Genomic DNA, 25,748 nt, shown 5'->3' on the forward strand with positions numbered 1-25,748 from the left:
AATTCACAGAGCCCGATAAGTGGAGTCTTTTAGGCCATTATTAGGAGCTTAATTTGTATTTAAAGTGAGTTAGGCAGCCATTGGAGGGTTTTGAGCCTAGAGGTAACATGATCTGACTTTTTATTTTTAATAGGATCCCTCCAGTTATTATGTTGCAAAAAGACTAAAGCAAGGTTGGTGGTGTGGTAGACTGAAGTGGGACATAGATGCAATGAAATACATCGTTGTGGAAAGGCTTAATAGATTTGACCACACAAAAGAATGTAAAATTATCTGTGTCAAAAAAATAATTTAAAGTACATACACACAAAGGAACCCTGTGATTATGAATATCCTTAATTCATAGTGTTAATACCAATAGAAAGGAAAATACTAGAGTCTGTGAAGAAACACAACTGCTAATATGCCTATTTAAAATGTTGAACCTCATGTACTGATATACCATTTTGTACTTTCAAATCAGCAAGAACTTTACCATTTTGTACTTTCAAATCAGCAAGAACTTTAAAAAGCATAATAATCCTCATTGATTGTCAGGGTGTGTTGAGACAGATATTTTCATACATTGCCGATCACAGTTAAATGGCTATAAACCCTCTGTGAATCAATAAAACAGTATATCTCCGTAGCTCTAAAGTAATTATGTCCTTTGAGAAGTTTACTTTCATGAATCCATCCTAAGGAATTTACTTAAAGCACAATGGCTTCATTTATAATATTAGAAAATTATAGATAACCATAAATGTCCAGCAATAGAGAAATAGTTGAGCAGTATTTTACAAAAGATATTTGCAAATAATTCTACCAACAGGAAAAAATAATTAGGGAAAACATTAAATTGAAATTAGCATTATATAACATAATTATGAGTATCGCAACTGTAAAATATATATGGAAATTTTTAGACAAATCAAGTAGAATAAAAATAAGCAATGATACAGATTTCAAAAAGAGAACCATTAAGCTTGATTTATTAAACTAGATCCTATAATTATGTAAAGAGAAAATGTAGAATATTTAGTCTCTTGAGTTTATACCGTTTTATAAAATCAGTCATGAAGCTGAATACACAGAAAAAAGTTGAAATGTTTCCAAAATCCAGTAGAAAACAAGAACAAATCACTGACCAATGACCCCACAAATTAGCCTCTTAGAAATCACCAAATCCTCTTCTGAGTAAACCTTAAATGAATGATTACTTCCATACTAAAATTAATATTTTATATAGATCAATAATTTTATATCAAAATTTACCTCAAGTTATCAACTAAGAAAAATGTATGCCCATAAATGATTTCTATTTTGAAAGGCAATCTGAAATCATATGAAAATTAGAAAATAGGAAATATATTAATAGACTAGAACAAAGAAAAAATCAAATATAAAAAAGAAACACAAAAAAATCAAAAAGCTAATTCTCTGAAAAGATCAATAAAGTAACTAAACCACTGTCAATTCTAAATGAGGTAAAATGAAAACGAAATTTACCATATTAGGAAACACAAAGAGATACAACAGCAGTTATACTTGCTGTTAGAAAAGTTATAAAAAATATTATGTATAAATTTAAAAACATAGATTTTAGTCTAGAGACACAGATTTTCTAGCAAATAATTCTCAAAAAGTAGACCAACAATAGTTAGAAACCTGAAGAGATAGTAGAAGAAACTAAGAATGATTGTTAAAATTTATCATCAAAATTGCACTGTGGTTTCCCTGATGATTAGAGATGTTGAGGATTTGTTCATATATTTGTTGGCCATTAATCTGTCTTTTGAAAAGTTTCTGTTCATGTCCTTTGCCCACTTTTTAATGGGGTTGTTTGATTTTTTTCTTGCTCATTTTCCTGAGTTCTATATAGATTCTAGTTAATAGCCTTTTATCGGATGTGTGTACTAGAATGTTTATAGCAGCAGAATCCATAATTGTAAAGATGTAGAAACAGCCCAAGTGCCCATCAATACATGAGTGATTAATAAAATGTGGTATATGTATACCATGGAGTTCTACTCGGCCACAAAAAACAATGGTGATCTAGCACCTCTGATATTATCCTGGATAGAGCTGGAGCCCATTCTACTAAGTGAAGTATCCTAAGAATGGAAAAACAAGTGCCACATGTACTCACCATCAAACTGGTATTAACTGATCAACACTTATGTGCACATATGGTAGTAACATTCATCGGGTGTTGGACAGGTGGGAAACGAGGAGGAGGGTATGTGTCTATTCACACCTAATGGGTGTGGTGTACACCATCTGGGGGATGGACATGCTTGAAGCTCTGACTCTGGAGGAGCAAAGGCAATATATGTAACCTAAACATTTGTCATTTGTACCCCCAAAATATGCTGAAACAAAAAAAATTTAAAAAAATAAAATACAGGTTTAGCAAATGTAAAAATATAAAGTAAAATAAAATTGCACTGTGGTTGACATTTCTTTGTCCTTTAAAGCTGTAGTCCCCAACCAACTTGGCTTCAGAACTCCACCTCCACCCTGCCCCACCTCCTGGCCCTATGGAAAAATTGTCTTCCATGATACTTAGGAACTGGGCCACACAGCAGGGGGTAACCTTCATGTGTATTTACAGCTGCTCCCCATCCTTCACATCAGCTCCTGAGATCCCCTCCACCACCACCCCACCGTGGAAAAATTGTTTTCCATGAAATTAATCCCTGGTGCCGAAAAGGTTGGGGACTGCCGCTTTAAAGAATAGCTAATGTTTATGTTATTCAAAATATTTAGGTCATAGAAAACCATTAAAACCAACAATTGAAGAAACCATTCAAAATAAAATATCAAAAATTTGAATCTAGTAGTGAATGAAGAAAATATCCCAACATGATCTATCATGATATTTTTCCTAACATTGCAAGAATATTTCAACTGTAGTGGGAAATCTAGCAGGATATTTCATTGTCAGGACATAAAAGGAGAAGAACCATATGATTTTATTAACAGATTAATGCATTTAATTTTATTTAAAAGATCTTCATAGTAATAATAAAATTAGAAAAATAAGGAGACTTCCTAAATGTGATAAAGGTGATTTAACAATAAGTAGTAGCATGCATGTGAAGGAATAAAAAACTAAAGACTATCAGTTTATTATAACAAACTAATATAAACACTATTATTGCTTTTAGAATGAGGAATGTAATATGGATAATCATTTTCACTATAGTAGTCAATATTTTTGAAAGTTTCAGCAAATGAAAGGAGACAAAAGAAATAAACTATGTAGCTATTAGAAAAGACAAAATTATTGAAAGATGAAATAATTTTATATAAAGAAAACAAGATGATATCTTAAATAGAACTAATGAACATTTGTGACTAATTCAACATAAATATTCATAAATTATAGCTCTACATTAGTAATAAATATAAATAGACATTAAAAAATCTTTCACAATAACAAAAAATGCTCAGATAGCAGAATTAACAAGAAAGATGCAGGTCCTAATTGAATAAGAACACAAAAGTGTATTAAAAAACATAAAATGATTTGAATGGAGACATGCACCATGTCCCAGAATATGAGAGAACTTGTTATGAATATCACTATATGGATTTAATACAATCCTAATTGGAGCATCATTGAATTTTAATTTTAATTTTATTCTTGTTATTTAGAACTAGAAAAGAGTGGGATTTGAATGTTTTTTTAACTACATATATGAAAATTTCTCCAAAAAATTTATAGAAAAAGAATGATAGGGAAAGAGGTACTACCAGATATGAAAATATACTAAAAAGGGCCTGGCATGGTGGCTCACACCTGTAATCCTCGCACTCTGGGTGGCTGAGGTGGGAGGATCGCTCAAGGTCAGGAGTTGGAAACCAGCCTGAGCAAGAGTAAGACCCCATCTCTACTAAAAATACAAAGAAATTAATTGGCCAACTAAAAATATATAGAAAAAATTAGCCGGGCATGGCAATGCATGCCTGTAGTCCCAGCTACTCAGGAGGCTGAGGCAGAAGGATCGCTTGAGCTTGCTTTGAGCTAGGCTGACACCACGACACTCTAGCCCAGGCAACACAGTGAGACTATCTCAAAAAAAAAAAAAAAAAATTTACTAAAAGGAGTAAGTCCTGTACATGTAATAGAAGGATAAAGGGAACAGGTCCAATATAGAAATTCTAGTAAAAGGATTAGTACAGAGGTGAAGTTACTGACTAAAATCAGGTCTTAAATCAATGTATGACCTTCATCATGAGAGCTAACTTTAAAAGTAGCCAAAAAGGTGACTTTTCCATTTGGGTGATTTCATGATGGTGTTTATCATTGTAACTATTATAATTATTTGTTGAGCTCTACTTTGTGTCTTGTATTGTTGCCAGGAACTGGAACTAAAAAGAATTATAAGATATGATCACTGGCTTCGAAAGTGTGTTAATATTGGTCTGCATAAGATAGATTCTAAACTTTCTCAGTTTTGTTTATGTCACGTAAAGTTTCTACCTGTTCTGACTGAACGCGTGAGGTTGAGGTTTCACAGATGGCTCACAAGAGTTAAAACTATATAGATTGTAGTAGGTTTTTTTTTTCTTTTTGCTACAAATGTGACTTCTTAAAAATATATTCTGCGGCATTTCATGTATGCCCTCCAAGCTGTGCTGCCCCAATCTATAGTCTTCTTTTAGCAGAAAGGCAGGAAAAAGCTTTGAAATGTGCATTTGTAGGATTCTCTTAAATTAACCCAATAGGACAGGAGCACAACAATGAATGCTTCCTTTCTTTCAGTTTGTATTTTTGTTACTATAAATAACACTCTGCTGAATTATTTCACAGAGCTAAGAAAAATAATTTGCCCAAAGAACAATTTAGCTGCCTGTGTATTTTGCGAAACCAAACTAGAGTAGCACTGTCCTGGAAAATCCCTACATGCTCTGCTTCAAAACCATTTTCAACATGGATAAGCAAGGCATTAAAATCTCTTTGTGAGGTGAGAAGCTGGAAAGTTGCTTTTATATACCGCTTGAGAACTCAGTGCCTTGGGTCAATAGGGCAGCATTTTAGCTTTCCCATTTTCTTCTTTCCCCCTAATAATTTTATGTGTTGTCATTCCCAGTAAGAAACAAGCTGTCAAGGTAAATAAAATTTACCCAGACTTAAAGAACTCAGCAAGACTTCTAATTTTCTTTCTTTGGCAGTTGTCTGACAATAAAGGTAAGCTCCTAAACCCATGTTAGGCCAGCATCCCTTTTTAGAAAAGGTATGATCTTTGGTACATTTTTTTATTGTTATCATTGTTGATGGCGTCTGTACTTATAATTGTGTTTAATGGCTTTATTTTGGTCATTTTGAAAACACTTCTTTCCATCTTTGCACAGAGGGGATACAGTGAAATTCGTGAAGTTAAACAGTTCCATTTTACCGGCTGGCCTGACCATGGGGTGCCGTACCACGCCACGGGGCTGCTTTCCTTCATCCGGCGGGTCAAGTTATCCAACCCTCCCAGTGCCGGCCCCATCGTTGTGCATTGCAGGTGAGTGGTGGTCCACATGGCCTTGACCATATGCAGCCAGCTCTTTTTAGAGTATCCAGATAAAACGTTTAAGCACAAAAACTAATGTGTGCTTACAAAGTTCCAGCTTGCATATATTACAGAGAGAGTAAAACAGCCATAAAATAAAAGTTAGCTGTTCAGTAGGCTGTAAACTAGAAACTTAAGAAATGCATACATTCAACCTAATGTGTATAGTGGTTATCCACAATTACAAATGTAGAAACTCTGCCTTTTATTGGCAACATCTGTGGTTTGGGGGTTTTTTTCCTATCACTTTTCCAATCCCATATTGTATGGAATGGTAGGCTGAAATAGAGATTTCTTGCCAATCTAGAAAATTCCCAATGGAATCCCAGCTTTTAAAACTAAATTTGAGACATACAGAATTACTAAATGGCCTAAATTGCAAGAATTTGTGTTGCAAAACAGCTATTTAATTTTTTTTTTAAAAAAATATACGGCCCATTAGAGGACCTTGAAAACTGCATCAGTGAGATTCAGCAAATATATGGCAAAAACATGAACATTATATCCAGACTTTGGTCTGATTAGAAACTTCTTTTAAAACAAGCATTCAGAGACACTAAAAGCAAATTACATGGCCTCATTTTGAGGTGTGACCAGAAAAATAAGTACTGAATCTGAAAAGCTCTCTCTAAATGATGCTACACACCATTTTCAAATACTATCCAAGCTATGTAATAGGTTTTACTTAAGCATTTTTGTTCTTTCTGAAAATCCAACCTATTGAGGATTTAAATAACCATGTATAAAAGGGGGAAAAAAACAGAGAATGAAATAAAGGTAAGACATCCCATAAGAGCAAACACTGTGTACCCTGGGAGAAAAAAAAACAACCTTCATTTCATTCCTCCTCAAGAAATCTGATGTACTCTTCAATTACTTTTCTGTCTCAAACCCTGGGAACAGTGATTGAGAAGATGGTAGAGGAAAAAAAGAAATAGAGATAGCTGCAATATCTTTTGCTTAAATTTCTAAAAGAACAGTGAGTCCAAGAGAAGTGACCAAATCTGAATAACAAAGAAATAATGTCACTAGCCCATCTACGTGTTTAGAAGATGAGATAAATAGGTTTTTAATTTAAGGATTTGTTGATTTATCATAGAGGTTTACTTTCTTATGAATTGCTTGCTTCAGAAGTGCTCCAAGATTCTCAGATACTCTCTTGAAACAGAAGTGTCATTTTCCACTTGCACTCAGGTATCTCTGGATTTATGGAGAAGAAGCAGCTGACTACAAAGTGAATTTCAAAAAAAAAAAGTTATCTTGTTTGCTCCATTGACTTCTATATTTAAAATTGAAGAAATAGTCCCCAGTAGTAAAATAATAACAGTATATTATGATTCAACTTTTGGATTAAATACAGTAAGATAGTGGCTAGCTTTGTGTCTTGCTGAGAATCACATGCTACTCACAATACATTTTCATTTTCCCTCCAGATCATTACTCAGTCTTTATACTATTGGTCTCCTCTCCTCTGATAGCCATCATTTTCTTTCCCACCCTCACCATTAGCATTTCCTGTGAATTGTGGCTCCTCAGATTTCCTATTTAAAGTTTTTGATTTAGTTTTCTTGTGCCTTGGTATTTACAATTGTCTCTCTAAGGGACAGCAATGCCAGTATACTCACATTGTTGCCAAAGGACCCACAACTAGATGAATATAAAAATATTTCAGTTGGGAGTTAAATTTCAAAGCACGAATCCACCACTTGATAAATTCCATGAGATTGAAATTACGTGTATTAAATTTACATCAAATGAAGACCGTGAGAGAGAGAGATGAAACTTGAATGACATATGCACATTATTTTCAATTTGGAAATAATTTGGAACTCTTGTTCCAGTCTTTAGTTTACACTAAAGCAGACACTCTACATGTAAAATTATGTGTGTCTTGCACTTCGGTAAAGCAATTTGGTTCTACCTGATGGTGGAAAAGGTCTTTATGAAACATATAAAGACAAACATGTTCCTATAGTTCTTAAAAATTTTTTTTTCAGTGCTGGTGCTGGACGAACTGGCTGTTACATTGTGATTGACATCATGCTGGACATGGCTGAAAGAGAAGGTGTCGTTGACATCTACAACTGTGTCAAAGCCTTAAGATCTCGTCGTATCAATATGGTCCAGACGGAAGTATGTTAATTCACCTCTAGTGCACTTTTTTTTGTTTTTGCAAAAAAAACGACAGTTGTTTTTCATATGTAATCAATATTAGCTCATGAAGTCATATACAAAAATACTGGCATTTCAATTAATATTTCCATATAGAGAAAATTCTCTGTATTCTCTACCTTTGATGATAGAAAAGTTTTATTAAAATGTTATGAAATTTTCTTTTTCTTTCCTTTGATAGGAACAGTACATTTTTATTCATGATGCAATTTTAGAAGCCTGCTTATGTGGAGAAACTGCTATACCTGTCTGTGAATTTAAAGCTGCGTATTTTGATATGATTAGGATAGACTCCCAGACTAACTCTTCACATCTCAAAGATGAATTTCAGGTATTAACTATTTCTAAGGCCTCTTCTATTATTTATTACAATTTGTTGTAGGCACTACTAATTCTTTATAGGAAGGTCTTTCAAGTCAAATGTATAACCTTTGACCCCTATTTGAAGCATAATATAATACCTGTCTCTTTCATTATACATATTATGGAGTCACTTTTGTATTAATGTGCTCATATCTGCTGTATCCTGAAGGGCAAATAAGTTCAGACTCAGGAAAGAATACTGGTAGAAGGTATCATAAAAGTCAAATTTGGTGGTGATTTGTGTGTATTTATAACCTTTTTGTTCCATGCAGTCTTATGGATTTTGACCTTCTGTGTCACTTACAATGTGAGATCAAGCACATTAATAGTAATAGCTGAAGTTTGTAATAAACATTGTCTCGAAATAGTCTTGAATATTTTCACTAGCCTTAAAACATCCTGAAGGTGTGAAAATGAAGTCAAGGGTAGCTCTAGAAACTGAATTCTTTGATTCTTGGTCCAGTGCTCTTTTCAGCATGCCAAGCTTATCTTCAACTATGGCGTGGCAAAACATGATGACAAATGACACAGTTTCCAGCATTGACGAAGGGTCATCATCATCATAGACCCTACCTGATTGTATTTGCTTTGGTTGGGCAATGCATTTTGCAGGTAGCTGCGTTGTTTATCTTCCCTCTTCCCTTTAAGAAGAGGCACATTGAACAATGTGTGTCTGGTTCCTTTGTCACTTCTCAGGCTTCATTAGCTTTAACTACAAAGTCTATCAGCCTGTCGTAGTGGCAAATGCCATTGCCTTGCACAAATCCTTGACTTTCTACCTGGCCTCCTAAATACTTGATGGGTGTGTGTTAAACTATTAAGTGGGTCACTTTCTTTTAATCTGGGTTGTTCCCTTTTCTTTTTAGACTCTGAATTCAGTCACCCCTCGACTACAAGCTGAAGATTGCAGTATAGCATGCCTGCCAAGGAACCACGACAAGAACCGTTTCATGGACATGCTGCCACCTGACAGATGTCTGCCTTTTTTAATTACAATTGATGGGGAGAGCAGTAACTACATCAATGCTGCTCTTATGGATGTAAGAGACTGCCCTCTTTGTTAGTGCGGAGTGCCATGAAAAACTATATAATGCAATTGAATACTGGCTAGTTTTCTTTTCTAGGAAATAAAAACAGCCTAAAGAGGAAAATTAGAAACTTTCATTGAAATACAAATTTTTCTGGAGAATGATTTTAGATTTCCCCACAGGGATTCTTGCAAACGATTATTTTTTAAAGCATAATTGTAGAATTGGAGCTTGATTGTCAATCACTGCATTCGTATAGGACATAACTGCAGGTTGTATGTCTCATCTTAATTATTTTCAGAAAAGAAAATCGTGGCTTATCTATTCTGAATATAGTTAGGAATGAATTTTTTAAGTCACAGAATGCCATATCTCACTAAAGGTGTGTTAATTTGGGAAATTTTTGTCTGTGACATTTAATGTTTCACTAATTTGAAGCTAACTTGTTTTATTGGCCATTAATTAATAAAGACTACTTATAACTAACTAGGGAAGGCATGGATGATACCATGTCAACACATCCGTCATAACAAGGGAACTACTGTACCTTCTTCCAGTTTTCATAAACTGTACATGCCCAGCATATACTCGATGTGTTAATATCCTATAGACAGAACAACATGGAAAGAGAATTTTAAATTATGTCTTTGGCCACTACCTTGATTACCTTGTAAAGAAGCAAGAAGGTTGTCAGAGTTTTATTTTTAATAGTTTACTGCCTTCACATCCAAGCTTTTGCCCTTTGACAGCTGAAACCATAGCATAGAGAAATTAGAAGCCAGGATTCATTCCTTTCTGACTACAAGGAGACTTTCTAAGTTGTTGCTTCTAGTGCGCTTCCTAAAATTACCTTCTGTAAATTAGTAGCCTGGCAGTAGAGACTTAGAAAAGCCCACATTCTACTGCTGAGACTAGTCTTAGCCAGTCCCTTTCTCTTTTGGGCACTGCAGAGCAGAGTAGTGCAAAGACAAACTCAAATGAAAAGCTCTCATCCTTTCTGTGACCAGTATCTTGCCTGGCCATTAATCACATCTGCAGAAATCACACTGCATCCCAGTTGTACCTTTCCTTCCCCTCCTAGGCGTCTGGAAAGGAAAATATACTAAATACAGGGACAATATGTCAGACTTGAGTCTAGATTGGAAATAAAAAAGGATGTGTGAAAAAGGAAAAGAGAACATAATATTAGGAAAAGTAATTAGGAAATAATAATAGGAAAAGTATTGATACCTTTGAATTTATTGTCTTTGGCATCTTTGGCAAATATTTTGCAATTTTCAGGTTGTTGTCTTTTCAATATGGAGATTGATCCTCGTAATCTACCTGTCCCTACTCTCTGCTGAATCCTCTATTATTCAAAAAAGATACATTTCATAATCAAAGGTGTTCTGTGGATTTAGTAGTGGAGTTAAGCTTTCAGACAAGTAAGGTTGGGTTTGGTTTACAGGAAGAGGGATTATCACTCAATACTCCCTCCTTCTCCCTACCTTCTACCCCTATCAATAGTGGTACACCCTTTTGCCAGGCCTGTAAAGAATTAGGAGGCAGTAAGGCCAGAGATTCTGTGACTTCAAAGCCTTGTGTATGCTCCTGCATTTAGAAAGGAAAGAAATAAAAAATCTTCAGTCTTCTCCTTTATCACCTCCTCCTTATGCATTTCCCCTCCTCTGTGATGTAAAAAAAAAAAAAAATGAATGGATGGCTGCTCTGACTTACCTTTCCATGAACTAGACATTTAATTGGAAGGAAAACTTACTTCCTTCTATTCCTTTCTCATTAGCCTTCATACCTTTAAAAAAGGAGGCACTCCTTGTAAAAAAGGAGTTACACCTGCAGGTGTAACTTTATAAGGTTTTGAGATCATTGAGAAGTAGCCTTGTCAATTACCATGTACTCAGATCTATTCTGCAGTCTTCTATGGAATGGAATACCATGGCTATTCACATTTCCCAAATGGTGGTCGCCTCAGTGAAGTCCAAGATCAGTTCCACATTTGAAGGAATTAACAGTAGTATGATACAAATGGGTCAGGAGATTCCTGACAATTTTTGTCAGCATTAAGGAAATCTATCTTAGAAAACTGTCTACTGTTTTTTGTTTTTTGGGTTTTTTTTTACAAATAATTAGATTAAATCATTACATAGAAACATACATTTCTACTTCAGCATAGATCATCAGTCTGTAGAATAACAGGTTGCCTGGGCAAGATAAACATTACCTTTACTACCCCTCCCTATGGAAAGAGATAATATATTGTGTTCTAATCAAGGGGAGCTTGACAAACAAAAAGCCATCTCCCCACTTAGGTGGGGTCAAGTTACTCTATGCACTTGAGAATCTTAAATGATTGAAACTGTTATGGTGACAGTTGGTATGCATTAGAAATGCTCAGGAAACCATAGGAAGTGGATTGTGCCCTAACAGATGTGCAGAATGTGCTGATCATATCCGTATACTATAAAAGCACAGGAGTTTGAGGTACTTGTGGTTTTTCATATTTGGAGTGGAGGAGAGTCAAACAGTTTTATTTACACACACTCACATACACACAGATGATTGATTAATAGAAAGACATACCAGGCTGGGCACAGTGGCTCATGCCTGTAATCTTAGCTCTCTGGGAGGCTGAGGCGGGCAGATTGCTCAAGGTCAGGAGTTCTAAACCAGCCTGAGCAAGAGCGAGACCCCATCTCTACTATAAATAGAAAGAAATTAATTGGCCAACTAATATAGAAAAAAAATTAGCCAGGCATGGTGGCGCATGCCTGTAGTCCCAGCTACTCAGGAGGCTGAGGCAGGAGGATCACTTGAGCCCAGGAGTTTGAGGTTGCTGTGAGCTAGGCTGACGCCACAGCACTCACCCTAGCCCAGGCAATGAAGTGAGACTCTGTCTCAAAAAAAAAAAAAAAGAAAGAAAGAAAGACAAACATACCAGAGGTTTTGTGCTTGCTTTGCCTTCAGCCTTTCAGAGACTGATAACCTTAGGAAAATTGACATAGCCTATCAGGTACCTAATAGAGGATCTTAACCTCGAGAAGTTCTTTAGTTTCTTCTTTTATATCTGTCCTGTATTTACTTCTCTCAATAAAGTAAAAATTCAATTCTTGACTTGAATTGCATTGAAATCTACCCACCAAATTGACTCATTACTGCACTAGTTCCAAGATATTCCAGAGGTCCACATCTTTTATTCCATGGCTTAAGTGGCCATCTGGCTACATCTCTATGTGAATTTATTACATCTTACTGGTCCTACATTGAAGTATATTGAATCTGTTTGTACAAGTGATCATGCGTTTTAAGTTCTTATGTTTCTTCCTCTATATTGTTTCTTTACAGAGCTATAGACAACCAGCTGCTTTCATCGTCACCCAATACCCTCTGCCAAACACTGTGAAAGACTTCTGGAGATTAGTGTATGATTATGGCTGTACCTCCATTGTGATGCTAAATGAAGTCGACTTGTCCCAGGTTGATGGCTATGGTTTGCTTTTGTGTACTTGTACACACTTAATAAAGTAATAATAAAATGCTAAAATCTGCTTTATACTACCCTAATTAGAAAAAATAATTCTCATTTCTTTTTCTTTCAAAACACTCATCATCTAGGGCTGCCCTCAGTACTGGCCAGAAGAAGGGATGCTACGATATGGCCCTATCCAAGTGGAATGTATGTCTTGTTCAATGGATTGTGATGTGATCAACCGGATTTTTAGGATATGCAATCTGACAAGAGTAAGTCATGTTTGGATCATTCTAACTCTAAATGAGCTAATCCAGAACAAGTAGATCATAAACATATGGGATATAATTCCATTCCGACAACAGGGAGAGTAGAATTATTTAATAACAAGCACTACACGATTCATCCCAAAGCTAGTAATCATCTTATAGCGTAGTACTATAACAAAAATGCACTCCAAATTCAGGAAAGTAGAAATGCTAGGAGCTAGGTTTTCTGGTTAGTTACTAGACTGACGTATTCCATCTGGAAATCTAAACTCAGATGTACTGGGCTCAGTCAAGTTTGACAGTCTGGGCCTCAACCCTGAGCACATGTGGATTTATCTTAAAGATGACTGCATGTTTTATTAGTATTGCCATCCAGCCCAAAAAGGTATGTGACTTAAAAATAAGAACATAGTAATTATAGTGACAGAGGAGCTTTACCTCAAGAGGAAGGGATATGTTAGATCAGCCATTATAGTAGGGTTCCATGTCACTGTTCAAGTTCGATGTATAAGAGGCATGAAGGAAAAAGTAAATCATGTATTTTTTTAGGGACTCACCATTACTGATTCTCTTACCTATAATTTCATCTTCCTAAATGTCCCAACCCTTGGCTCTGCCCGGATCTAAAGGTAGAACCAGTGCTGCTACCAGTGTGCCTTTTCCCAGCAGCAAAGTAACAGCTACTGTGTCCCTCAGAAATCTTTTTTTTGCCCTGACTTTTCATGTGCTTTGCACTACATGACAAATTAGATGTGAGGGTGAGTCTCCTTCACAAAAATGAAAAGTACTAATCAAAACTGTTTAGATTGTATAACCAAGAAGCAAACAGAATTTGAAAAGAAAACATTAGTAACTTTCATGGAACTAAGCTCTTTTTAAAGGGAAAGATTGTTCTGTTTTTTAAAGTACCAGCTCTATGTATGCGTATTGTTTTAAGTGTGTCATTAGGGTTGTCAGGTTTCAGTGTTTTTTCGTATCAAAATGACTATATATGTGTCTGGCTAATAAGTCTATATGTATATGACTATGAGCAGGGAATAAAATCATATCCAATTCTGTTGCTAATTTCAGAGGAGAAAAAAGGATAACTTCAATCATGTCATAACATTCTTGTATATCTTAGATGTTAATTTAAATGGAATCTCATTATGTCTGCACATCTGTCACAGTGTGGTTCTAGTAATATTTTAGTTGAGAACGCGTAGCTGCTGAAGAGAGTATGGCTGGTCTGTTAATTGAGGTGTTTATATGGAAAATATTCTAGGAACAGGAACTGAAATCTGTTACCTTTTTAAGTCAGTATCTTTGTTTATTTGCTGAACTTCCTATTTGGTGTTCTGGTCCTTATTAGTGCATGATTTTTTTTTTCTGTTCCCCATCTCATTATATAACATCATTTACTTCATTAAATATTTAGTATGCACCAACAACAAGTTGGGTACAGTACTACATAGGGCCTGTATCTAACCAAAGGATGCAGGAGCCCTTGCCATATGGAGCTTCAGATTTGATGTTGTCTTCTATGATTTCCTCATGCATTACATTCTCTTCCTTACGTTCTTATTGGAAGGTTCATGGTTTTGATTCACAGTATTACTCTTTGGAAAATATATACAAGGTTCTAATAATACAGAAATTAGGAAAAAGATTTCCTTGTCCTTAAGGAATCTATATATTATCAGAAAGAAAAGCCTTGAATAACTGTAAAAATTATTTATTAAAATGATACATTTTACAAAGGAAAGAATACAGAGGGTTTAACTGGGCAACCTGACATAGCTGTGCGATCAGAGCTGACGTCTTTGAGATAGTTGTATTTAAGCCAAAATTTAAAGAATCAGTAGGAGCTATTTGGGGGTGAAGTAACCATTCTGGTTTGCCCGGGATAGAGAGCTTTCTGGAGACATGCAAGTTGTAGTTGCTAAGACAACAAAACACCCAGGCAAATCTGGGACAAGTTGGTCACTTTATTTGGGATTGAGAAGGGCAAGCAAGAAGGAAGCATTCAAGCAAAGGGGACAGTAAAAGAAAAGTCCCCAAGGCAAGAAGTAACTTTGTAAATGGACTAAAAGAAAGCCAAGGGAAGGTTGTTAAAGGAGGTGGAGCCAGATCATGATCACTTACGGATTTTTAAGTCATAGCAGCAATTTAGATTCTATGCTGGCATCACTTGGGAGCCATTAAGACAGGGAATGACAAGATCATATTTGCCCTCCAAAATAATTATGATGCTTGTAGTAAGAAAGGATTGGAAGAAAATCAAAGTTTATTCAGGGAGATCAACTAGGAGATAATTATCATAACTTGTCATTGGGACTACAATGATGTCAATGGCAATAAAGAGAAGGAAATGAATTTGAAAGTTATTTAGGAAATACAGTCCTGGGAATTGATTACTTGATATCGGGTGTGAGGGAGAAGCCAGATATAAAGGATGATTCCTATGTTTCCTGTGATTATTTAGAATGTTTTCATACTGGCATGTACGTATTTAGGACTTACATCAGCTAGACTCAATCCAGTGTAAATTTCATTTGTACTGTATATCATCTGCATCTTTTACTTTTTAGTAAAAATCGTAGTCCAGGCTAGGTACTGTGGCTCCCACCTATAATCCTAGCACTCAGGGGAGGTGGAGGCAGGTGGATTATTTGAGCTCAGGAGTTTGAGACCAGCCTGAGTAAGAGCTAGACCCTGTCTCTACTAAAAATAGAAAGAAACTAGCTGGACAACTAAAAATACACATAGAAAAAATTAGCCGGGCATGGTGGCACATGCCTGTAGTCCCAGCTACTCGGGAGGCTGAGGCAGAAGGATCGCTTGAGCCCAGGAGTTTGAGGTTGCTGTGAGCTAGGCTGATGCCACAGCACTCTAGCCTGGGCAACAGAGTGAGACTCTGTCTCACACACACACAAAAAAAATTCTAGTCCAAACTTATTTACACGAAAACTCTTTTCCCTCTACAGCCACAGGAAGGTTATTTGATGGTGCAGCAGTTCCAGTATCTAGGGTGGGCTTCTCATCGAGAAGTGCCTGGCTCCAAGCGGTCATTTCTGAAACTGATACTGCAGGTGGAGAAATGGCAGGAGGAATGCGAGGAAGGGGAAGGCCGGACGATCATCCACTGCCTGTGAGTAGGGCAGTTCAGCCTGACCGTTGCCTGGGCTGTGGTGCTTATTTTCTCAGTAGCCTTTGCATTTTCTGTATGAAAGAGTATCCAACTCACATCTTGCACACCTCCTATAGATATTATTCTAAAACAGTCTTCCTTATGATTCTATAATTAACTACTAACTGTATTGTTTTATTTTTTCTAAATATTAGTTATTATATGATTTAAACTCTTTTGAACACTATCCCAAGCAACCTCTTACTTACAGTTTACAAATATATCAGAATCTCAAGGTGTCTAGGTTGCAGCTATCTATGCCTATGGCATATTCCTAAGTGTAAGCGACTGAGCTAATCCCATCCTCACGTTTCCTCCTCTGCTCTGTACACATCCATGCACACCTGTGAAGCAAAATTAAGACACAAATGGAAAACAATTTAAATGGGTTTTTTTTTTCCCAGACATACATGATTGTGCAACCTACGGTCATCCGGCACTGCTAACTCAAATGCCTTTGCTTTCAGAAATGGTGGTGGGCGAAGTGGCATGTTTTGTGCTATAGGCATCGTGGTTGAAATGGTGAAACGGCAAAATGTTGTCGATGTTTTCCATGCGGTGAAGACACTAAGGAACAGCAAGCCAAACATGGTGGAAGCCCCGGTGAGTCACAGGGTCTTAGGCTTAAAAGGGATCTTAGAGATTAGTTCTAGATCTTTATTGACTAGCCGTGATATACACATAGGGAATCAGATGTGAAAAATGAATCATTGTAGGGACTTTAATAGATTGTCAAACATCCCTCTCTACCCACAGAAACTTGATCTCATCTCACAAAAACTGCTAATAATGAAAATAACTATTTTCATTTAATTTGGGAAATGTATAGGATTTTTTACTATTATAGCCAATAAATATTTGCTGCAATAAACTTCGGTGAATGATTCTATAATAAGCATAAATCCTGCTATCTAGGCTGTATTTTTCATTTATTTTTATTTCTTAAAGCATATTGAGTTAACGTATAAAACATTCATCTAAGGGATATAGTAATAAGTTACATCAGCACCCTAGATACTCAGTGTTTTTTAAAGGACAATTGAAATTTATTTTTGTCATTATCCATAATTTTTCATTTTCTGATCAAATTATAAATTTTTAATCTGTCATTGTGGACAGTCTACGGCAGCTCCTCCAACTGTAGAATGAACTTCATGTTTCCTATAATGCTACTTGAATTTGTCAGGGCTCATAAAATCAGAACATATAAGATAAGAGCGAATAGATGTGTGCCAAGGTTTATCTGAGTGAAGCTGTACACAGAATATGAAAGTCAAACCTCTAACATATTTTACTTCTAAAGAGAGTTGTCTGTGGTTACATATATGTGCATCATGGGATCACATTAGAAGCAGCTGTATAGTTTATGCTCACAGAAACATAAACCAGAAAAACCAAGGCATCATTGTTGCTTGCCTACGTTTATCAAGATGATCAGATAACTAAAATGTGCAATTCAATAAGCCTTTAAAGTTTTTTCACCACTTCCTGCTCATGGATTGTTCACACAGAAGTTGCATTGCTTCCTGAGACAAAATCTGAAGACTTCGGTTTATACTGTTTCACTTTTATGAGTGGTACCAGACTTCTGCCCTTTCTAAAGTCCCCTAAAATCCCCCTCTACTCCACCTCAACCTTCAGGGTTATTGCAGTTGTCTGGACAAGATGGTGTTGGTTTTGCCTGGTGTGCTGGCACGGGAGATGGGGACTGGGAGTGGATTTGAGGGATACTTGAGGTGAAACTTTCAGATCTTACAAACTGGATGGGTAATGGATATCTTTAAGTTCTTTTGCAGTTTGGAGACTTCTTAATGTAAACTCTGCCTCCATGTTTCAAGTCTTCTTAAAATCATCAGTAGGGTCACTTCTGGCTTCAGAATTTGACTTTTACTTCCAATTTTCACTTTGATTTCTCACCTTTTCTATTAAAAAAAATCTGGTTAAACTCTGCCATTCTAGAGCCTTCTGAAGAGTTACTATTTTCATATTCACATCCCATATATCCATGTATCCTGATTAAATACCCACCCTCTGGTTTTTGTTTAATGAGTTAATGATTAGTTCAGGATGTTATAGAGTTGAGCTGACAAAGTTGGTAAGGAAATTGAGAGCATAAACAAAATTGCTGGAGATTACTTAAAGAGACCTAACTGTTTCCAGGCATTTTTTGGTTCTTTGGATGCCCTTGCCACAGTGGTAGGTTAATTTAAATCATACCTACTTGGTAAATAGGGTAGGAATGATAAGGACCTCTTGAGGGAAATTTTATTACTCCAATTTATTGTTGGAGACACCTGGAAGTTCTTTAGAAATATACATTTTAGACTGTTTTCCAATTTAGCCTGAATTTTACCTGCTTAGACTGAGTAGGGAAGTTTTAAATGTTATAAGTCATAATTTGTAATAGGGTCGTTGAATTTTTCTAAATTCAGGATAATGGAGCAAGTCTATACATGAACTTAGAGGAAAGGCAGTTTGAACTCAAAAATGTTATTGCCAACAAGTTCTCTTAAATAAATAAAGGCAGCAGAATAAGTTTTCAGGTATAAATAGAGTCATACATTTTAAGAACCAACTATTCTTGAAAAATTTGCTTAAAAACTCTAATAGCCTGAAATTGCAAAATGGCATTTAAAAATAACTGGCTTTTTTCCTTCTCCTAAGGAAATAATCAAATATGGAGAAAAATATTTGTACATGTTCACAAAATAGAGAAAAAAATTTAAAAACTTAACAATTAATGCTAGATTTTTATATTACAAGATATTAATATGGAGAAAGACTATAACAATGTTTTAAGAAAGTAAAATACAAAATTGTTTTGAAATATGTAATTATATTTATTCCAAGATTATTATTTCAACCATACATAAAAAAGGACTCAAGCAAACTGAGGAGATATCTTAACAATTGTTTCAGATGATAGAATTATATCTCTTTTTCTTTATATTTTTCTGTGCTGGGAAATTTTTCTGTAAGGATCAGATACTGCTATTGTAATCAAATACAAATCTAGACATTAAAAAATTTTGAGAGAATAAATGCTGGCGTGGTTGCGGAGAGAGAGGAACACTCCTACACTGCTGGTGGGACTGCAAACTAGTTCAACCTCTGTGGAAAGCAATATGGAGATACCTTAAAGCAATACAAGTGAATCTACCATTTGATCCAGCAATCCCATTGCTGGGCATCTACCCAAATGATCCAGTGATACTCTACAAAAAAGACACCTGCACTCGAATGTTTATAGCAGCACAATTCATAATTGCAAGGCTGTGGAAACAGCCCAAGTGCCCATCAATCCAAGAATGGATTAATAAAATATGGTATATGTATACCATGGAGTACTATTCAGCTCTAAGAAACAATGGTGATATAGCATATCTTATATTTTCCTGGTTAGAGCTGGAACCCATACTACTAAGTGAAGTATCCCAAGAATGGAGAAACAAGCACCAGATATATTCTCCAGCAAACTAGTATTAACTGAGTAGCACCTAAGTGGACACATAGGTACTACAGTAATAGGGTATTGGGCAGGTGGGAGGGGGGAGGGGGGAGGGGGGCGGGTATATACATACATAATGAGTGAGATGTGCACCATCTGGGGGATGGTCATGATGGAGACTCAGACTTTTGGGGGGAGGGGGGAAAATGGGCATTTATTGAAACCTTAAAATCTGTGCCCCTATAATATGCCGAATTAATAAAAAAAAATGGCTAAAACATGTAAATTTTGTGTTATGTACACATAAATTATAAAAAGGACCAGTGCCACTACTCACTAGAATCTCCTGATTTAAAAAAAAATCAATAAATCCAATATGAGCAGATCTTTGTGTTCACACCAATAAAATTATGTCTAAAATGATAAGCTTTAAAAAAAAATTTTTTTTGAGAGAAAGTATGAGGCAAAGATGTCTTTTTAACATCAATTTCCATTTTCTTCAAAAGCAGTCATTAGATTTCAATGTAAAATATGTCTAGATGTTAATCTTGTATATAGAAAAAAATCATAATCCTTGAATAATTTAAATTGGTTGACAAGTTTCATTGGTAGCTATTATTTATCATTAGTCTTTTTCTTACCTTTTCTCACCCCTTTTGTTTTAACATCTTTCAGGAGCAGTACCGTTTCTGCTATGATGTAGCTTTGGAGTACCTGGAATCATCTTAGTTGGGTGAGACTTTTTAAGGCATATCCACGCAGAGACCTGTTCATCTGTTGAGCCAGCAGCTGTTGTACCTGTCATACTTGTGCAGAAAGATTTTAATGTGGGGGGTGGGAGACTTTTACATTTGAGAGGTAAAAGTATTTTTCTTATGAAGTTGTGTATCTTAATAAAAAGGACTTAATTAGTTTCTATTACTGTATTAAAGCATCAACATTTCGTGCCACATAAATTATATTTAATAAGAACCAGATTCAAATGAGAACTTACCGGTGTTTGTATAGTGAATATGCAGCCTTTTCTCTCCTGGTTTCAGTAGAGCAGCTACCACATGTTGCATGAATTAATACTTTCTACGTGGCATTTTCCTCGCTTTTTAAAATGAAAGCTGTTGAATCTTTAAAGGAAGAAGAAAAGCTGTGCAAATTCATAGTAAAGCTCATTTTTTTATATGTTTCAAGTGTAGCAGATCTCTATAAATATATAAATATATATAACTGGCTTATTTTCTTTTAATGTGCAATGATGGCTGGATCATTTAAAGTTCTTTTTAGAAAATAACATAAGCCAAAGACTCAAGTGTAAATATGTCTATATGGAGAAAGCACATTATATTTATTGGTTACTTACATTCCTTTTTTGATGGCTAAAATAGTACCACCACACGATCATTTTTTTTTTTCTGAAGAAAGCTTTTTCTTTAGCTAAAATCAATGGTAAACGATTTTTGTAGATTATTTTTTGTATGTTTTAGTGTAACTAGAGGATAAACTTTTTATTCATAAACCAGGAAGCAATGTTCTTTATAGTGATTCTCTTGTGTACATGCTTGTGAATTAAATTTATGTGAAATACCTTGGCAATTGGGTCTTTTAATATAGGACCAAATTTAAACATTTTGCTGAAAATGTATAGTTTTTCACAATTTCATTAGGTACATAATGGTTTGGTGATCACGTATGAAGAAATGTACACATTAAAAGGCCTCGCTGATGACTTGCAAAATGTTGAACACAGCCTTTAAGCATCATTTAAATTTTAAAGGAATCGATCTTTTCAGCCTGTGGCCAAGCACTGGTCAAGAAAACAAGATGGCAACATTTATGCTTTCAGGGTCAAGTTTTAGCAAACTGTAAACTGTCAAGGTGATAAAATGTTTCTCTTGATGTTTACACGCACAAGCTTTGGGTTCTGACCATAGAAGGTGTGAGCAAATCAATGCCAGATTCCTGTTTTGTGCATTGTCATGGGATTCTCAAGTGAACCTTTCTAAATGTGGTCTTGTTCACATGCTCCATGTAGCTGTAACTTCACATCATCAGCTTGCAGTTTGTTATTGACTAAAGCATTCCAGCGTCCTCTTTCTAGATTGCCAGTTCATGACATGGTGCTTATAAAGATTTAATTAAAGTAAGAATGAAATAAAGTTTTTATAATTACAACAATTATTGTTTGCTCGTCATTTTCTCTTCTTAGTTTTCACACCTTCACCACTATATAAACAACTTATTCCTATACTCAGTGATACTAGCCACAAAAATTAAAAGTTTTGCTATTAAAAGCAAAACTAATTTCCAAGCTCTAGTTTCCTTCATTTGTATTCTCTTAATTGAATGCCAACAGCTCCAGGTGAGTGGAGGGGGAAAGGCCAAGGCCATTTATTTAGTTTCTATATTTATATGTCACTATCCATTCACTAATACGCAGTTACTTGTTTTTCCCCTGCAAATAGTAATATTCATTCCCATTTTACAGATGATGAAATTGAAACTAATGAGAAGGTAAATGGTGTGTCAACAGACTGAAATCTAAGTCTCACTGAGCAGCTTTCTTTTACCATTAAACATACTGTTTCCTCACTGTTGCAAAGATGAACAAAGAAAATTTGCCACTACATTCTTAGCGTTCCTTGTTAATACTTTCCAAGAAAATCAATTATGTACATCTTCGAACCCCCCCCTTTACTGTATGTATTATTAGAACATTTGTGAGTTTCATTAGAAAAAAATTTAGATAAAGCAACTTTCTCTTTTCCTAGGAATGCTAATTTCCATTTAAACATGGAGGCATTAACAAAGAGTCCATAAACTCACCCAAGATTTCTTCACCCAGTAATATTATGTTAATCCTATAGAGGGTTCTGTTTTACTGTGTGACTCTGATTTCATCTCTACTCACATGATTGCACACACGATCAAAGTCACCATGAATACAACTGTCCTCAAAGATCAGAGATCCATGTGGCCTTCAAAAGTCAAGAAAAGAACAAATGAAGTCCTTTTTATTACTATAATAGGAAGTAAAAATGTTTGGGCACCAAAGAGGCCAATTTTTCAGGCAAGAGTGGGGGGAGAGGCCTCAATCTGTTTTTCTCAAAATTCATTTCAAAGCTCATGCTTCATGCCTGTAAGGAGCTCCCTCAGAGTCCTGTGCATGGCCATGTGCCTCGCCCCGACCCAGCCGTGTCCTTCGAGACAGTTATCCTAGCAGAGTACTACATGCTTTTCATAGTTAAGGGCTTTCTATTCTTTAAATGGCTGTCATGAAGTTGAATTTACAGAGCCCCTTCCTGTAATTACGACTAAGAAAATGTTGGAAGTGTGTGGACCAGAGACACACAAGCAACTGTAAATGTATCAGTTTTAACCAAGCATTCCTGAAAATAAGTGTTAGCCCCCTAGTTAGAGCTGCCCCTTAGCCTTTTCTAATAATCTTTGGAGAAAAGAAAGGACTTTGGATGATGGTATTGCTATGTTGAAGCCAAATGATCTCCCATATTGAAAGACAAAAAGGAAGATATTTTTGCCTGGACATGGAGGGGACACAGTGTTTACCCTCTACACGGATGTGCTGATGTGCTCATTCAATATTCATCTTATCAAAAATCTCCTGGATTTCAGGTACTCACGTGATAAGCGTGGAAATCAGACACCAACAGCTGCCCCTTTTCAAATCTGTTCTGTTCCTACAAAATGATGTAAAGAAAAAGGTTCTTAGCATCTAAAAAACTATCAGACACTAATCTGTATTAAGATGCAGGCAAGCAATCTGTAGTTGAACTGGAAATATGAGATGGGCAGTCTGCTAGCTTTAGAATACTTACCTTTGAAATTTGCCTAACTTTCATGGGGGAGTGATATGGTACATTTATATTTAATTTCTGTGCACTTTGACAATCATTCTTTTTCATTAAAAAAAAAAATCCAGAAATCAATATTCTGTCACATAACCCAGCGTAATATGTAATATTTATCCTATAAAATGTTTCCATGGGCAGAAACTTCTCACCCTTCCTAGACTCATTTCACTGTTTTAGTAGACACCCTACTTAATGTAGGGTCAGTGTGCTAATTTATTCATCACTATACTAAGTGAGGATAGACAACAACTGACTGTGGCTCCCTTTACAATTTCTACTTACGTATCATTTCATAAAGCCTCCCCATAGCTTAGGGAGGCTTGGTGTAGGAAAGATATCTGCATTTGTTCACAACTCTGGTCTATTCAAGCAGTCTTCAGAGTATTAGAGTAGTCTCTCTCTGAAACTAAAAGGAAAAGCTCCGTCTTGGGATGTACTTTAAGCTATAAATGGCTTCCGGAATATAAATTGTCCAAAAATCAATGGAAATGTGGTAGACATATAACACTTCTGAATTTCCAGCTCCCTCAAAAGTGAATTGAAATGCTAACCTGGAAGATAACAAACACCACAGAGACACTGTTAACAAATCCTGAAAAATAACAGTGGAGGAGGGTTTCTACACCATTGAAGCAAACATAGCTCCCTACAGAATATCTCTTTAACGTCAAGACTATGCTGAGACTAATTAACCACATCAGAATAAATCAGACTCAATTTTCTGTGTTAGATTTCAACTATTATAGATCATTTTCTACAATTGGCAGGTGCATCATGAGATATGTTATCTGTCATAAAATGTTTTCTCCCACTCCCTTTCCCTGGGCAGATTTTATTAGTCTTTTAAGTTGTATTAGTCATGATTCAGTCAGTGGTATGTAGCATTTAGGCAAAAAAAACCCCCAAACCCCTCAGTACTTAGATGCAATCTATGCGTTCTATTCAGATGTAGAATATGAAGAAAAGGAATATCGAAACTTAGTTACCAGTGAGTCCTTTTCTTAAATAGAAATTAGAATGTACAGACAGGCAGAGGCCACACATTTAGACTATGCTGCATAGTCTCAAAACAAAGTCTAACTGGGACAGTAGGGAAAATGTGATTGTCATGACAGCCAATTGTTATTTATTGAGAAAGGAGCAGCAAACTCATGCCTGCAAGGTAAGCAGGTACTATGAGTGATAGAAGTGGGCCATGTGTGCTTAAGAATGGTCACTCAGAGCCGGGCACAGTGGCACACACCTGTAATCCCAGCTACTCAGGAGGCTGTGATGGAAGGATCACTTGTGCCTGGAAGTTCAAGGCCAACCTGGGCAATATCGACTTCATCTAAAAAAAAAAAAAAAGGTTATATTATTACAAAAAAATCCTTAAAGTGGAACATTTTCTACTAGAAATATTTTTCATCTCTACAGAATAACATTTCCTATTTTTTAAAACATATTTCTCTTGATTCCTCTTATATTTTCCTACTTTGGATTTAAAAAATGGCTACTAGATATTCTGTCATCTTCAGCTCTAAGAAACACGAAAGCATGAGTGATAATAAATGGCAACTGCTGGTTGATACAGGGACCAGAGGGAATGACCTGGGGAGGCCCACTCCCGTATGAGTGAAAGCTCACTCAGTGCCCAAAGAGAATGGCACATACCTCCCAGCAGCCTTTGCTGCATAGGAATGTGGACCCAATAGTGAATGCGCCTTTTTTCAAAGTATAGAAAAATTTTTAGATTTTAAAATTTTGAGTGTTGACAACCAATGAAGTTTATAAAAACATAGAAACAAACCTGTCTGAAGGCTACGTTTGCTGTGTTGCATAAGAGCTGCAGCCCCCCAGTCTGTGACCTCCATAGAGAACCACCTATTTTACTGTTTTGACCTTTTTAAGATGTTTTAAAAGAAACATGAATTTGAGCTGTCTTGAAATAGCTGTCACCACTATTTTTTTCCTATTTGCCTTTTCTCACATATTTTTCTTTTAAAAATGTGTGTATGTGACTCTCAACTCCTAAGATAGATATAAAACAAAAACATGATTGATGTCTTTCTCCTCCCTTTTCCCTGGACTATATTTAGAAACGCATATTTCAGAAAATAACCCCTATATTTTACCTACTAAGCATCACCCAAAATGATGACTAGAAAATAATTCTTCTGGAAATAATAGTATTGAGAACTGAAAAGAGGAGCACTTGTTCCGTGAGCCATGGGATGGCCTGAACTGTTTTAGTGACAATGCAGAAGAGCATCTGTGGAAGTGCCACATTTCCGGATGGTGATTGTACCTGCTGACTTCCCTGGCAGGTGCAGAACAGCATGGGCTCTTGCCAGCTCACAGTGGGAACCCGAACTCTAGTTCCATAAATCTAATCACCTGAAGCGCAGTCAGCAGACCAAAATTTCTTTCTTTTCACCTTTGTGTTATATT

At 35.9% G+C, this 25,748-nt stretch overlaps 1 protein-coding gene across 9 annotated transcripts in view; it reads left to right on the forward strand.

The window, feature by feature from the left end:
- PTPRK (protein tyrosine phosphatase receptor type K) overlaps positions 1-21,624 on the forward strand; it is a 514,888-nt gene extending 493,264 nt beyond the window's left edge. For all 9 annotated transcript variants that reach the window (XM_012736558.3, XM_076002975.1, XM_076002976.1 and 6 more), the window contains 9 exons: positions 5,341-5,495; positions 7,541-7,676; positions 7,897-8,046; positions 8,945-9,118; positions 12,446-12,577; positions 12,716-12,841; positions 15,805-15,968; positions 16,475-16,610; positions 20,131-21,624. In XM_012736558.3, coding sequence (XP_012592012.1) covers positions 5,341-5,495; positions 7,541-7,676; positions 7,897-8,046; positions 8,945-9,118; positions 12,446-12,577; positions 12,716-12,841; positions 15,805-15,968; positions 16,475-16,610; positions 20,131-20,184 — 1,227 coding nt within the window. In that variant the 3' untranslated portion in view covers positions 20,185-21,624. The remainder of the gene's footprint in view (positions 1-5,340; positions 5,496-7,540; positions 7,677-7,896; positions 8,047-8,944; positions 9,119-12,445; positions 12,578-12,715; positions 12,842-15,804; positions 15,969-16,474; positions 16,611-20,130) is intronic.
- Positions 21,625-25,748: the final 4,124 nt, after the last annotated feature.

Source organism: Microcebus murinus, chromosome 5, assembly GCF_040939455.1.
Source record: "Microcebus murinus isolate Inina chromosome 5, M.murinus_Inina_mat1.0, whole genome shotgun sequence".
In the NCBI taxonomy this organism is placed as follows: domain Eukaryota; kingdom Metazoa; phylum Chordata; class Mammalia; order Primates; family Cheirogaleidae; genus Microcebus; species Microcebus murinus.